The sequence below is a fragment of the Rana temporaria genome, chromosome 3 (genome assembly GCF_905171775.1).
Source record: "Rana temporaria chromosome 3, aRanTem1.1, whole genome shotgun sequence".
Taxonomy (NCBI): Eukaryota; Metazoa; Chordata; class Amphibia; order Anura; family Ranidae; genus Rana; species Rana temporaria.
The window spans coordinates 409,197,462-409,212,448 of record NC_053491.1 but is presented as its reverse complement, the minus strand read 5'-3'; the positions used below and the strand labels follow the sequence as shown (position 1 = coordinate 409,212,448).

The following is a 14,987-nucleotide window of genomic DNA, read 5'->3' as shown; positions in this document are numbered from 1 at the left end:
AGCTTATATACACAGCAAATTAATTAACAGTTTTACATTTGACTTAGTATATGAATGGTTTGTAGTGCATTTTGAAAAATATACAAAACTCAAGACTAAACTTCTTTCAACTTTTTTAGTTTAAAATCCCCTTTGACCATAGCTATCTGTGGACAGATAGACACACTGCCTGAGTGTCATTAGAAACCATGCAGAGTAAAAACCTTTTTGCCTTTACAACCACTTTACTTACTCGATAGTTGCTGGTCTTGCCTGAAATCCTAATGCATACCTTCTAATGGCCCCAGATTATGCAGGACTATCCCAGGATTTTACCAAATAGCACAGATCTGAGCTATGTCCTGCTGCTGGCCGTCGCAGGAGTTTACAGCCTGATCGCAAGCAGTTCCCTGATTGGTGCCCAGAACCTTGCCCCATGGATCCAGAAATTACTTTCCACAACAAGCTTCGGAGACCACACATCTATCTTTACATGTTTGCCCACAATGAGTAAAAAACAGGCCCATTGAATCATGAAGATTTTGTTCTGGGGGTAGGTTAGATGGTGTAATGCACAGGATGTAGAGGACAAGGCCCTGGATGTCAGGTAAGCAAGCCTGATATGTTGGCCTGTGCGGCTTACAAACCTCCCCCTGCTAGTATGTATCAGAGACGTTTACAGCAGTCAGTGCCCGGCGTCCCTAATGCATTCTTCTGGCAGCAAGCCAAAACCTACTTCTACCTCATCTGAACCTACAGCATCGAGCAGTTCAGTGAAGGGCCCAAACTTTCTTCTCCACACCTATCCCTTCTTTCTCCACACCTTTACCCTCTTCCTCCCTTCCACCTGTACCCTTTTCTTCTCTCTCACCTATAGATTCTTCTACACACTCACCTCTACCATCTTCTTACTCGAAACCTCTACCCTCATCTTCCTCTAAACCTGTATCCTCTTCTTTCCTCTCACCTGTACACTCTTCTTCCTCTTCCATACCTGTACCCTCTTTGTTTTTCACACCTGTACCATCTTCTTCCTCCACAACTGTACTCTCTTCTTCCCTCTCACCTATACCATCTTCTTCCTGGTCCACACCTTCCCTCCTCTCACCTGCAGCTTCTTTATCTTCCTTGGACATTTTAAATTAACCCTCTGAACACTGCTAAACACTCTTAAATGTTTCTAGCAAATCTTGCATAAAAACAGGGTTCACATACTCAACTGTACTCTCTTCTTCCTCCTCTATACCTGTACCCTCTTTGTCCTCCACACCTGTACCATCTTCTTCCTCCACAACTGTACCCTCTTCTTCCCTTCCACCTGTACCCCTTTTCTTCTCTCTCACCTATACATTCATCTTCACAATCATTGTACCCTCTTCTTCCCTCTCGCCTGTACCCTCTTCTTCCTCCAAACCTCTACCCTCTTCTTCCTTCTCACCTGTACCCTCTTCATCCTCCAAACCTCTACCCTCTTCTTCCCTCTCACTTGTACCCTCTTCTTCTAAACCTGTATGATCTTCTTCCCTCTCACCTATACCCTCTTTGTCCTCCACACCTGTACCCTCTTCTTCCCTTCCACCTGTACCCTTTTCTTCTCTCTAACCTATACATTCTTCTTCACACTCATCTGTACCCTCTCCTTCCTCCAAATCTCTACCATCTTATTCCCTCTCGCCTGTACCCGCTTCTTCCTCCAAACCTCTACCCTCTTCTCCCCTCTCACCTGTACCCTCTTCTTCTTCTAAACCTGTATCCTCTTCTTCCCTCTCACCTGTACCCTCTTCTTCCCCCTCTATACCTGTATCCTCTTTGTCTTCCACACCTGTACCCTCTTCTTCCTCCACAACTGTACCCTCTTTTTCCTTTTCACCTATACCATCTTCTTCCCCCTCCACACCAGTACCCTCTCCCCCCCCTTTCTCATCTGCACCTTCTTTATCTTCCCTGAAATATGTAAATCCCTCTGCACACTGCTATACGCTCTTAAATGTTTCTAGTAAATCTTAGATAAAAACAGGGATTTGGGTTTTACATAAATTTCAATACATGTTCAAGCAGACCAACTGTGTCAAAGAAACGCCTCTTTGGCCAGTCCTTACTCCACTCTGCAAAATGCAAAATACTTTCTTGCCTATAACATACTTCAGTGGATATAGCGCTGATATGAGGGAAAGAGGCAGAGTTGATTGAAAGTTACTGGCTCAGGTCTGGCAATTGACCTTCACTATACAGTAGAAACTAGATATATCTGTTCTCAAATCCAAATAGCTTGCACATATTTATAGCCCATCGGGTGATAAAGAGGTGTGACCACTTGTTAACATTGAAATTCATAATTAACCCTCTGCACACTGCTATACATTGCTCTTTCTTCTCTCTCACCTATAACGTCTTCATCCTCCACACCGGTGCCCTCTGATTCTACCACCACATCAGCCTCTGTTCCTTCCTCAACACCTATCTCCTCTTCTACTTCCTCCACACCTGTACCCTCTTTCCCATCCCCTTTATCTGTACCCTCTTTCTCATGCCTGACACCTGTATCCTCTTTCTCATCCCCTATGTCTGTACCCTCTTTCTCATGCCTGACACCTGTATCCTCTTTCATACCTCCCAACAGTCCCAGATTATGTGGGACTGTCCCAGGATTTTAGAAAAGATCCTGAATTTCTGCTTTACATCAGTGTCCCATTGTTCTCTGTCTATATTCTGTTTTATTTTTTAAAGTTAATTCTTTAGCTTTATATGTGTCTCTGAAACTCTCATTTGTGGCATAGTACATGAGGAGTATTTTATGATTGCAAGGACTGATGCATATGTTTACAGAGGTTACTGTGAGTAAGCTTAGCTATATTTAACTGCGTTTGTTTATGCCACTCTAAATATTCGTCGCAATTTTAGCCCCATCCACACGTCACCACCACTGTGTACTCAGTCAAAGTGTCCCTCTTTCTCAAGTTCTGATGCTAATGTTTGCCAACAAGTACATGTGCAGGCTCTTGCTGTCTGTCTATATAGAAGCAGGGTGGCACAAGTAGGATTAGCACTTCCAGGAGTGGTCAGATTCCTACTAATGTTGTACATGTCACATCATGGGAAAAAGTGCAGAATGCAAAAGATCATCATTACAAAAGAATCTTGTTTCCATTACATTTATTTACATAAAAGTCTGCCATTAAAAAAAAATACAATAGTTTTCATACAAAATATACAGTTCATCAATAAAAAAAAATGATATTGTGTATTCTGTGTGGTTATTTTAAAACATTATAGTTTCTATTTACCTTAGAATAAGGTGAAAAAAAAATGTATGTTTTATATTGTGTTGCATTATGTTTACTGTTAAAAATAAATAAAGTATTAGATAAATAATTAAATATAAAATTCATAATATAACTTGCAGTGCAATATGAATCACAAGAGATATTACAAACTTATATAAATATAAATACAATATAGTTAAATAACTCTTGATGGAGTTGCTTTTTTGTCTCGAACCGAGACTATGAACTTTATAAAAGTTCGGTACATTAAATTTATTCTGTCACATCTGAACAACAGTTTGGGTCAACTGAGAAGCATATTCAAATATATAACAGAAAAAAAACACAGGGTTTTGCACTGTACATGGTACATACATGCATGGGTTGGTTCTGAGGTTATTGGGTTCAATAAAGCAGGAAATCCTTTATGTGCACTTGATCACTTTGTGGCTTTATTTGCACAAATTGGTTTTCAGCCTGGGAGGTACAAATATACCAGCCAGGGAAAGCAACTGATTCAAAGGTATTGCTGGAATTGGCATTTATTCTTTTGTAAAACAGGAAGGGGTGTAAGACATCATTCTTCTTTTCCTGGATGTTTTCAACCTCCTATTAAAGAAATACCAAAGACAAAAGTAAGAAGAGATTCAGGAATAAAAAAAATAAAGCGAAATCAGAAACACAATTAGTAATAGATCCCCCCTCCCCTAGTCAAGGCCTATGTTAGGTCGATGAAATGTAATGTTAGGATTGTGTGATTGTAATTTCAGTATTTTAAATCTGACCTACCAAGACTTGATATGCAATTCCCTAATTTTCTGTGTTGAGGAAAGTATCCACAAGCCCAAATGGCCCAAACTTAGATTGTACATTCACCCAGAATTTACAATCAATCTTTAAAAAACAACTGAACCTTTGCTACAAGTTGTCCTTTAAAAAGCACTTACAGACACTTTTTTGGGACTATTGACAGTTATACAGCGATCAGAGCTATAAAAAATGCACTGATTACTGTGTAAATATCACTGGCAGGGAAGAGGTGAACACTAGGGGGCCATCAAGGGGTTAAATGTGTTCCCTTGTGAGTGTTTCTTACTGTGAGGGGATGGGACTGACTGGGGAGGAGACATATCGCTGGTTGTAATTAATACAAACAGAAGATGTGTCTCTTCTGCCCTGTCAGAACAGGGATTTGTGTGTTTACAAATACAAATCCCCATTCTGGCTCTCGTGTCTGTGATCGCGGGTGGTCGGTGGCATGCGCATCGGGTCCCTCCACCGTGCAGCTATGGCTCTTAAAAGGGCCGATGTGCCAGTATGTCGTTTTTCAGTAACAAACCACTTTGCCGACATAAATGTGCGTGAGCCGGCCGGCAAGTTGTTAAAGCATGTCCCTACCTCTTTTACATACTTCCATCCTGGATGGAGTTTCCCCACTTGGTCCTCTTCATCTTGCACATGCAAACACATTCATTCCTATAGACAGCTGTGATAAAGGTGGCCAGCAGCAGTCTTGAAGAGTACAGCTCTCCCCATAGGAATGGCTGGTATGAGTATGCACAGAATGAAAAAGACCTGGTAGGGTCTCTTTCTAAAAGTAAGACTGTGCGGTTCAGGGTAGGGCCACACAGTGAAAATTGTTGGAACAAGTACAAGGGTAAGAATTTCTCCAGGAAGGGTAAACAAAAGGTATAGTTGTCCTAAAAGCTTTCAGACTGCTTAAAATGACATATACATGCAGATTAGAAATCACTTATGAAGACCTATTGACATATGAACCTGTGTCTATGTAGACATTTTCCTGTTGGATGTTTCTAATAGCAGTAAAAGTCAGCGACCAATGCTTACCGTTAGTGATAACACTGGGGTATCTTGGTCACCCTCTTCAACTCCGCAAGATAAGTAGAGGTTGCGACCTACAATACTCAATGTAACTGGCCTTGTCTGTCCATTGAAAGGTGAAGACATGTAGGCGCCCATGTTTATCTTTGCTGAAAACAATAAAGAAAATCAATTAAAAATGCATTCTTGTTTTTTCTTTTTACAAGATGCATAAACCACAAAATTTAATCAGTTGTGCTTTACTATCATGAAATAAAATTGGTTGTTAAAGAAATGGATTAAAATATGTATTTATGTATGTGTTATACTGTGTATGTGAATGTCATCAGTTGGAACGTTAAAACATTAAAGCAAAAAAAAGGTCTAAAGAGCAGCTTACAATAATCAGAGGTTTTAACATCAAAGGCACTATTTTTGCCTTTAATAATAATAAAACCCCTGATTATTGCAATGCTCCTCAGAACTTTTCTTCACTTTGAATGCATTTAGAAGCCCCAACAAAGCTGAGGTTTGTGAGAAGTGGCATATGGATACTGCTTAGGTTCCCATGTGGCGTCAGCAGCATTTTTTATTTATTTTTTTATGTAAAAAAAAAAAATCATGTCTGTGTGCAGTTAGTTGGTTTATGTATGTGGTGGCACTGATATTTGCTAATTACAAATGTAGGCTATGTTCCTACTTAGTAGAGCTAAATAATCACTCTGCTTTAAATCTAAAGTTTTAGGGCCAGATTCACCAAAGAGATACAACGGCGTATCTCCTGATACGCCGTCGTATCTCTGTTTCTATCTATGCGACTGATTCATAGAATCAGTTACGCATAGATATCCCTAAGATCCGACAGGTGTAATTGTTTTACACTGTCGGATCTTAGGATGCAGTACCGCGGCCGCCGCTGGGGGGAGTTCGCGTCGTAAACCAGCGTCGGGTATGCAAATTAGGAGTTACGGCGATTCCCGACGGATTTTCGCGTTTGCTACATCGCTGCTAGTCTAGTTTCCCATCGCAAAGTTAGTCGTCGTTTGACCTGCCCTAACTTTACTCAGCAATCGTATTGCTGTTTAAAGTATGGCCGTCGTTCCCGCGTCGAAATTTAAAATTTAACGTCGTTTGCGTAACACGTCGGGGAATACGGAAGTACGCTACGCGCGTCGCCAGTTCGAAAAAATGACGTCACGGTGCGCAAAGCACGACGGGAATTGCGAAACTGAGCATGCGCAGTAGGTCCAGCGCGGGAGCGTGCCTAATTTAAATGGCACACGCCCATTTGAATTGGCCCGCCTTGCGCCGGAGGCTGCCAGCGTAGTTTTCATCGCAACTGCTTTGTGAATCAGGCACTTGCGATGAAAACTTGCGGCGGTGTAACGTATCTACGATACGTTACGCCGCCGCAGTTCTATGTGAATCTGGCCCTTAGTACCTTTTTATATTTACAATTTTTTTTTTTTCAAATAAGTAGCTTTTGTTAGATTATACCAGACAATGAAAGATCTCCAACCTCTAACCTAACAGATTATTTTGTATACTGTAGAACACTGAACTGTAAATGAGAGCATACCTTCACTGGTACGGTTGTTGTCTTGTAAAAACAGAGCCACAAGGTGGGCATTTCCCTGGTGTTCCTGCAGCGTGAGACACTTCTGCCTGCTGTCCCGAATGAAATGTACCGTTGTGTTACTGTATCGGAATTTCGGTGCAGCTGCACTTGTCTCATCCACGTTACTGATGGAAATGTCTTCTAAAAGCAAAAAAAAGAGGAGCACGTTAGAAATAACTATCAGCAAGCATTATTTTTTATAATTGTTTATCACAATACATATTTAATAATATCCTATTATTGTGTGTTAATGAGCGTATCAGGATGTGACGACTACACTGTATTTCATCATAGCCTGTGGGGTTTTCTCAATTTTTCAGGGGGAATATACTGCCGCTACAATAAAACTTACTACAGGAGTAGGGAATGTACAAATTGAATCAGCTACTAATTGATAAAAATGTACTTTATTAATCCAGTGGCAGCAATAAATTTTATTTTTTTAGTTGGAGACCAAAGTTAACATAACTTCACCAAATTTACTGAGATAAGTGAACTTGCTGTTACTAAATACTAGAAATACTAAAACGACACTGTATTGAATATTTTTTTGTAAAACACAGTTTGTGGTGCATTGTGTTGAAAAAAAATAGTGCAGGTATGTTTTCTGGTACTTTGACAGCCCATTTAAATGCATTGGCTTCCTTAAATTCTATTTTACCTCAACATTTCATTTTTATAATATATGTCTGTATTACCATGTATTTTTTATAATTGTTTATCACAATACATATTTGACTAAATTGTAATTTTCCTTTAAAATACAGCTACATGATATAACCTAAACCAATCTAATCAACCTTCTTTTGACATGGAGGTACCCTTTGGTCTCAGGGAACCCATGCCAGTAATTGCTATAGCTACCGTTTACAATACATTACCCTGGTGGTCATTGAGAAGAATGGTTATTTTATTGGTGGTCATTGAGAAGAATGGTTCTTTTATTGGTGGGCATTGAGAAGAATGGTTCTTTTATTGGTGGGCATTGAGAAGAATGGTTCTTTTATTGGTGGTCATTGAGAAGAATGGTTCTTTTATTGCTGGATCATTGGGAAGAATGGTTCTTTTATTAGTGGTCAGTGGAAAGAATGCTCACCATACAGATGGCTAAAAAGATCATTGGTGTCAGTGGTTACCTATCTGAGAGAAAGAAACTACTTATTGCTCAAGGAACTCCTAGCAAGCTCTGGAGGAACCCTAGGGTTCCATGAAACCCTGGTTGAGAAAAGCTACTCTAAATCCTACTAAGTTTATGTAGACTTTTTTTGCTACATATTATGTGAATACACATATAAATATTGCATGCATTAGGCAATACAAAAGGATATAATTTTTAAAAGGAATCGTTAATGGGTTTCATGTAGCACACATTCTGAGTTTTAACATTCCGCTATGACAGTCATGGCAAACCTTGGAACCCCAGATGTTTTGAAACAACATTTCCCATGATCAACTACACTGCAGAGTGCATGAACATCATGGGAAATGTAGTTCGAAAACATCTGGGGTGCCAAGGTTCGCCATCACTGTTCTATAAGAATGTTTTTGTGCACTTTTCGTGTTTTATATGTTTGTTGTGCCATATTTTGATTATTGTAACTTATGTTAATATAGGCTTGTTAATTTTCTTTCTAGTGTTCTTCTTCGTATTTGGGAATGCGATGAGCATACCTACCTGAGAAAAATTTATTTTATACCACATACACACGATCGGTTAAACCGATGAGAATGGTCTGATGGACCGTTTTCATCGGTCCAAACCGATTGTGTGTGGGGGCCATCGGTTATTTAACCATTGGTTAAAAAAAAAAGGTCAACTTGTTTTAAATTTAACCAATGGATTCCTAACCGATGGGGGAAAAAAACGATCGTTAGTAGGCACAACCATTGGTTAAAATCCATGCATGCTTAGAATCAAGTCGACGCATGCTTGGAAGCATTGAACTTTTTTTCAGCACGTCGTTGTGTTTTACGCCACTGTGTTCTGATGCGATCGTTTTTTTTAACCGATGGTGTGTAGGCGTGACGGACTATTAAGTCAGCCTCATCGGTTAACCGATGAAAACGATCCATCAGACCGTTCTCATCGGATGGACCGATCGTGTGTACACGGCATTAGTCTTACATAAACAGACTGATAACAGTTTAAATACTCTTATCCTCATTTCACGTCAATTTATTGATCATGTGAAGAGGAAAGAGAGTTTATTTTATCTGCACATGATTGGATATTAAAAAAAATAAAAATACAGCTACAATTTATTAAGTGAAGATTCTTGACTCCTATATTAATTCAACATCAAAGTCAGGTCATACCTTACATATAGAATTGCATTGAAAAAGAGAAGCTGCAAAGTACAGTCACTGTGTAACACTGCTAAGCAGGAAACAGAGCCTGCATATGTAATGAGCAAATGTGTCTGTCTCCATGTGAAAATTTATTTATAAACAATACACAGAAACAAGTATTTTTTTTTTAAATCATTAATGCTCATTGATAAAATCAAATGTCTGAAAATATATATTTTTTCCCTTTAATAAATTTAGGTGGAATAAAGAAGATACATTTTGTGGTAAAAGTATCTCATATTGGATTGATTTTTTCCTAATCATAATGGTAGTTAAATATGTTAGTATATCTGGCTATCTTTAGTTGCCAGATAAACAGTCTTTAATTTAATTAATTTGTCTTTTAATTTAAGGTGTTAAGTAACTTACCCTCCACTAAGATGTGGTTCAGCAGATCCTGGTCATCGAAGAGGCACTCAAAATGTTTCTTTCCTGACACCCTTCCAATAATTACTACTAAGTTGATTGCTTTCTTTAAGGATGGCATAGTTTTTCTTGGCTTTCTAATCTCCCGAGTTATACTAGATCTGCAGCTTGACTGAGAGGAAGTGCAACCTTTCCATCCAAAGTGGTTAATATCGACCTGTAAAATAATGAAAAAAGAAATTGAGATTTAACATTTTACATTTAAAAATGCTAAATAATGTGCGTTTTATATTAAGGAAATAATTGTAATATATCATTATCTCAAATAAAGTCTTTTTTCTTATGGTTCTTGTATTGTTTTTATAGCAGAACATCAGGCAAACAGTTAACTACACAGCTGCATTACATACATGTCAATTGTGACAATTAATCACCAGTGTGATGATGCTCTCTCATTGTTCAATAAAAAGATAGGTGGCACAGGAAGCTGCCATACTTGGATCCAAAAGTAGTGATGTCACCTTTCTCATTAGAAAGTTTGGCAGAGCTTTGTGGATTCCAAGACTGGCTGAACAAAAATACCAGTCCTTGGGCAGGTAGAAAATTTCAAATGTTTTTTTATTTCAATTGTATATTTAAATGTTTGCATGCTATTCCAGTTGTAGGGATATTGTAGCAAACAAGCACAAGTCATTGTAAAATCACATTATTTCAATCACAATTTACCTTCATTTCAGAGGAGCATTCAGCATAAAATTCTTCTTCACTAAACACAAAAAAAATGTTTTTTTTTATTACACTGTAAGTGAACACGGCAAAGTAACATTAAACTAATACTAAATTGTTTGTAACAGGAGCTAGTGATTTTCAACATATCTAGCTAAATATAAAATAAATGTATATAAATAATACATATATGGAGAGAGATATTATTAATATAAAATATTCTATGAATTTATATTGTTGATCCTAACATTCATCTGTCTTAGAATAAATAATTTGCAATCATCAAATAATTTAGTGACCGTACCTGTAGCTGTCCATTGGGAGGTCATTTATTTCAGGAACTACTGCCATTGTACTTTCTGTGGAGAGACAAAATTAAAACAATATGCGTTTACAATTTGCTGTTGCATCAATGCCTTGTTCCAGTACAAATAGATAAAGTAGCATTTTAAAAATATACGGAAAAAAAAAATCATACCTTGCGATTTAGAAAATCTATAAATTGAGAGCTGTCACTTTCCTCCTCTATAAGAGGAATGTTATCAGATGCTTTGCCTTGGTGAATGTGTCTGAGCACTTCCCTCCAGCTACTTTAATAGCCCATGAAGGCGTGGCTGTAAATTCTTGAGCAATGTAGGATTTTCACATCCATCCCCTTGTATAAGAACTACACACAGCATCGATATCCTATCGTTGTGTGTTAATGAGCGTATCAGGATGTGACGACTACACTGTATTTCAACATAGCCTGTGGGGTTTTCTCAATTTTTCAGGGGGAATATACTGCCGCTACAATAAAATTTACTACAGGAGTAGGGAATGTACAAATTGAATCAGCTACTAATTTGTAAAAATGTACTTTATTAATCCAATGGCAGCAATACATTTTTTTTTTTTAGTTGGAGACCAAAGTTAACATAACTTTACCAAATTTACTGAGATAAGTGAACTTGCTGTTACTAAATACTAGCAATACTAAAACGACACACTGTATTGAATATTTTTTTGTAAAACACAGTTTGTGGTGCATTGTGTTGAAAAAAAATAGTGCAGGTATGTTTTCTGGTACTTTGACAGCCCATTTAAATGCATTGGCTTCCTTAAATTCTATTTTACCCCAACATTTCATTTTAATAATATATTTCTGTATTACCATGTACACCTACTACTAACTATCCTGTTCTCATTGTGTTTTTGATTTTTGAGAAATGCTTGGTGATCCCGCCAGTCCCACTGCCTTTCTATTTCAAACTGTTCACTCTAGGCATAGAAGCACACCCCTCTAAGCTGGACTATTGTACCTATGCAAAAAAGCCATACCTAAACTTCAGTTTTAAAGCTCTGAGCCCACTGAAATTTTTTAACACAAGCTCATGGCTGCAGCTTATTTTAACCATTTGAATGCCATGGCATTGGCAGTCAAAGGGTAAAGTACACATGTGAAGGGAGAAATATGGAGGCTGCAAATTTGGGCCTTATTCTGGGAATTCTGGCTGCCTAATTTTCTCTGACTTCAATACTCCTGAGTAACTTCCAGAATAAGCATTGGCCATTTGAGTACCAGAGAAGTGCTGAAATCCCTGATTTCTATATATCCTCAGGGTTATTGATTCAGAAAGAAGTTCAGTCTAAGTGTTGGTATGACTTGACTTGCAGCTGAGCTTATGTACACAGCAAATTTATTAACAGTTTTACAGTTGACTTATGTTATGAATGATTTGTGATGAATGTATTTTGAAAAATATACAAAACTCAAAGCTAAACTGCTTTCAACTATTTAGTTTGAAATCCCCCTTTGACCATGGCTAGCTATGGACAGATAGATATCTCCCTGAGAACGATGGGCTGGCACACATTTGTCAGTCTTTGAACAATACCTGAGCATCATTACACACCATGCAGAGTAAAAACCTTTTTGCTTACTTTACTTACTCAATGGTTGCTGGTCTTGCCTGAAATCTCAATGCATACTGTACCTTTAAATGATCCCAGATTCTACAGGACTATCCCAAGATTTTACCAAAATCCCACAGATCAGAGCTATGTCCTGCTGCTGGCCGTCGCAGGAGTTCACAGCCTGATCGCAAGCAGTTCCCTGATTGGTGCCCAGCAAATTTCCCCATGGCTCCACAATTTACTTTCCACAACAAGCTTCGGAGACTACACATCCTCTTTACATCTTTGCCCACAATGAGTAAAAAACAGGCCCATTGAATTGTGAAGAATGTGATCTAGGGTAGGTTAGACAATGTAATGCACAGCATGTAGAGGACAAGGCTCTGGGTGTCAGACGAGCAAGCCTGATGTGTTGGCCTGTGCGGCATCCACTATTCCCCCGGCTAGTATGTATCAGAGGGGTTTAGAGCAGTCATCGCCCAGCATCCCTAATCCATTCTTCTGGCAGCAAGCCATAACTGACTTCTTTCTTATCTGAACCTACAGCATAGATGAGTTCAGTGAGGGACCCGAACATCCTTCTCCACACCTGTCCTTTTTCTCCACACCTGTGCCTTCTTCCTCCCTTCCACCTGTACATTTTTTTTTCTTCTCTCTCACATTCTTCTTCACACTCACCTGTCCAAACCTCTACCCTCTTCTTCCCTCTCACCTGTACCATCTTCTTCCTCTAAACCTGTATCCTCTTCTTCCTCTAAACCTGTATCCTAGTTTTCCCTCTCACTTGTACACTCTTCTTCCTCCTCCATACCTTCTAACCTCTTTGTCTTCCACACCTGTACCCTCTTCTTCCTCCTCCATACCTTCTACTCTCTTTGTCTTCCACACCTGTACCATCTTCTTTCTCCACAACTACTCTCTTCTTCCCTCTCACCTATACCATTTTCTTCCCAGTCCACACCTTCCCCCCTCTCACCTGCAGCTTCTTTATCTTCCCTGAAAATTTTTAATTAACCACCTGAACACTGCTAAACACTCTTAAATGTTTCTAGCAAATCTTGCATAAAAAACAGGGTTTACATACATTGCAAACACAAGTTCAAGCTGAACAACTGCATCAAAGTGATGTATCTTTGGCCAGTCCCTACTCTACTCTGCAAAATGCAAAATACTTTCTTGCCTTTAAAATACTTCAGTGAATACAGTCCCGATATGAGGCACAGAGACACAGTTGATGGAAATTTATAGACTCAGGTCTGGTCATTGACCTTCACTATACAGTAGAAATTAGATATTTCTGTACTCAAATCCAAATAGCTTCACATATTTATAACCCATCTAAAGGGGTCTGAACTCTTGTTAACATTGAAATTTAAAATCAACCCTCTGCACACTGCTATACACTGCTCTGTTTCTTCCCTCTCACCTATATTGTCCTCTTCTTCATCCTCCACACCTATTCCTTCTGATTCTACCACCACATCAGCGTCTGTTCCTTCCTCAACACCTATCTCCTCTTTTACTTCCTCCACACTTGTACCCTCTTTCTCATCCTCAATATCTGTACCCTCTTTCTCATCCTCAATATCTGTACCCTCTTTGTCATGCCCAACAACTGTATCCTCTTTCATACTTCCCAACAGTCCCAGATTATGTTGGAGTGTCCTAGGATTTTAGCAAAATTCCAGAAATTCTACAATCCCACCAGTGTCCCAATGTGTTCTGTCTATATTCTGTTTTATTTTTTAAAGTTCATTTTTATTTTATGGTTGCAAGGACTGTGGCATGACCGAGTGAACTGTAAGTAGGCATAGCTATATTTAACCATATTTTTTTTATGCCACTCCGTCATAATTTTAAACACGGCCACGTGTGACCACTGTGCACCCTGTCAAGTTTTAATGCTAAAAGGTATGCTAATCTTTGCTAACAAGTACATGTGAAGGCTCATGCTGTCTGCCTACATAGAAGCAGGAGCAGGATGGCACAAGTAGGATTGGCACTTACAGGAGGGGTCAGATTCCTACTAAGGTTGTTCATGACACATCATGGGAAAAATCATTATAAACAAATCTTGTTTACATAACATTTATTTACATCAAAGTCTGTCATAAAAAAAAAACAATAATTTTCATAAAAATTACAAATAGTACAGTTCATAAATATTTTTTAATTTTGTTTTACCATTTTTGTCCTCTTTGTGTATTCTGTGTAGTTATTTTAAAACATTTTAGTTCGTATTTGCCTTAGAATAAGTGGAAAAATATTAAGTTTTATATTGTGATGCATTTTGTTTATTGTTAAAAATAAATAAAATATTAGATAAATAATTAAACATAAAATACATAATATAACTTGTAGTGCAATATGAATCCATCCTTTGTTTCAATGTTTTTTATTGAAAGTTGCAAAACATGTTCGACATTTTGGCATAAACTGTTTGCTATAACTCTTTACAGAAAAGCAAGTTATTTACTTCCGGCTAGCACATCTGTTATTGTATTATTACAATTCCAGAAAGAATGAAACACTAACACAGCCAATTAACATTTCTGTAGTCTAGAAGGAGGCAATTATGAATATCGCCTGGGCCCCCCCCCCCCCCTTCCACAAACCACTCCAGAAGAAGGAAAAGGGAAAGAATAGAAGTAAGAAAAAATGAATTTCAGAGAGAAAAGTGCACTCCCTAAGGTTGGTTTGGTGAATCTCTGATATCTCACAGGGGTCCAACAATATCTTATCCAGGGTTCCCACACCTTGTCAAATTAGGCTTGTTTGTCCTGTAGAATCGCAGAAAGGTGTTCATTTACCATGATCCATGTCAGTTTATTTCTAACCCAATGGAAAGAGATGTATGATTTTGACGCACACTGTGACGTTGTGGACCATTCGGCAAGAGTGAGTGTCTCACCTATGTCTTGATCCCACTTCTTCATGTAAAACAAATTTTCTGACGCAGAGGTCAGTAT

General features: G+C 38.4%; 1 protein-coding gene across 1 annotated transcript; it reads right to left on the bottom strand.

Moving 5' to 3' along the window:
* Nucleotides 1-3,117: 3,117 nt before the first annotated feature.
* LOC120933043 (interleukin-1 beta-like) lies at nt 3,118-10,761 on the bottom strand. The gene is made up of 7 exons (XM_040345989.1): nt 10,601-10,761; nt 10,427-10,481; nt 10,123-10,162; nt 9,400-9,613; nt 6,643-6,822; nt 5,091-5,233; nt 3,118-3,851 (listed from the first exon to the last, which is right to left on the bottom strand). Exons 2-7 carry the CDS (start codon nt 10,471-10,473, stop codon nt 3,648-3,650), a joined length of 828 nt encoding a protein of 275 aa, XP_040201923.1. The 5' UTR covers nt 10,474-10,481; nt 10,601-10,761; the 3' UTR covers nt 3,118-3,647.
* Between the last annotated feature and the right edge of the window lie 4,226 nt (nt 10,762-14,987).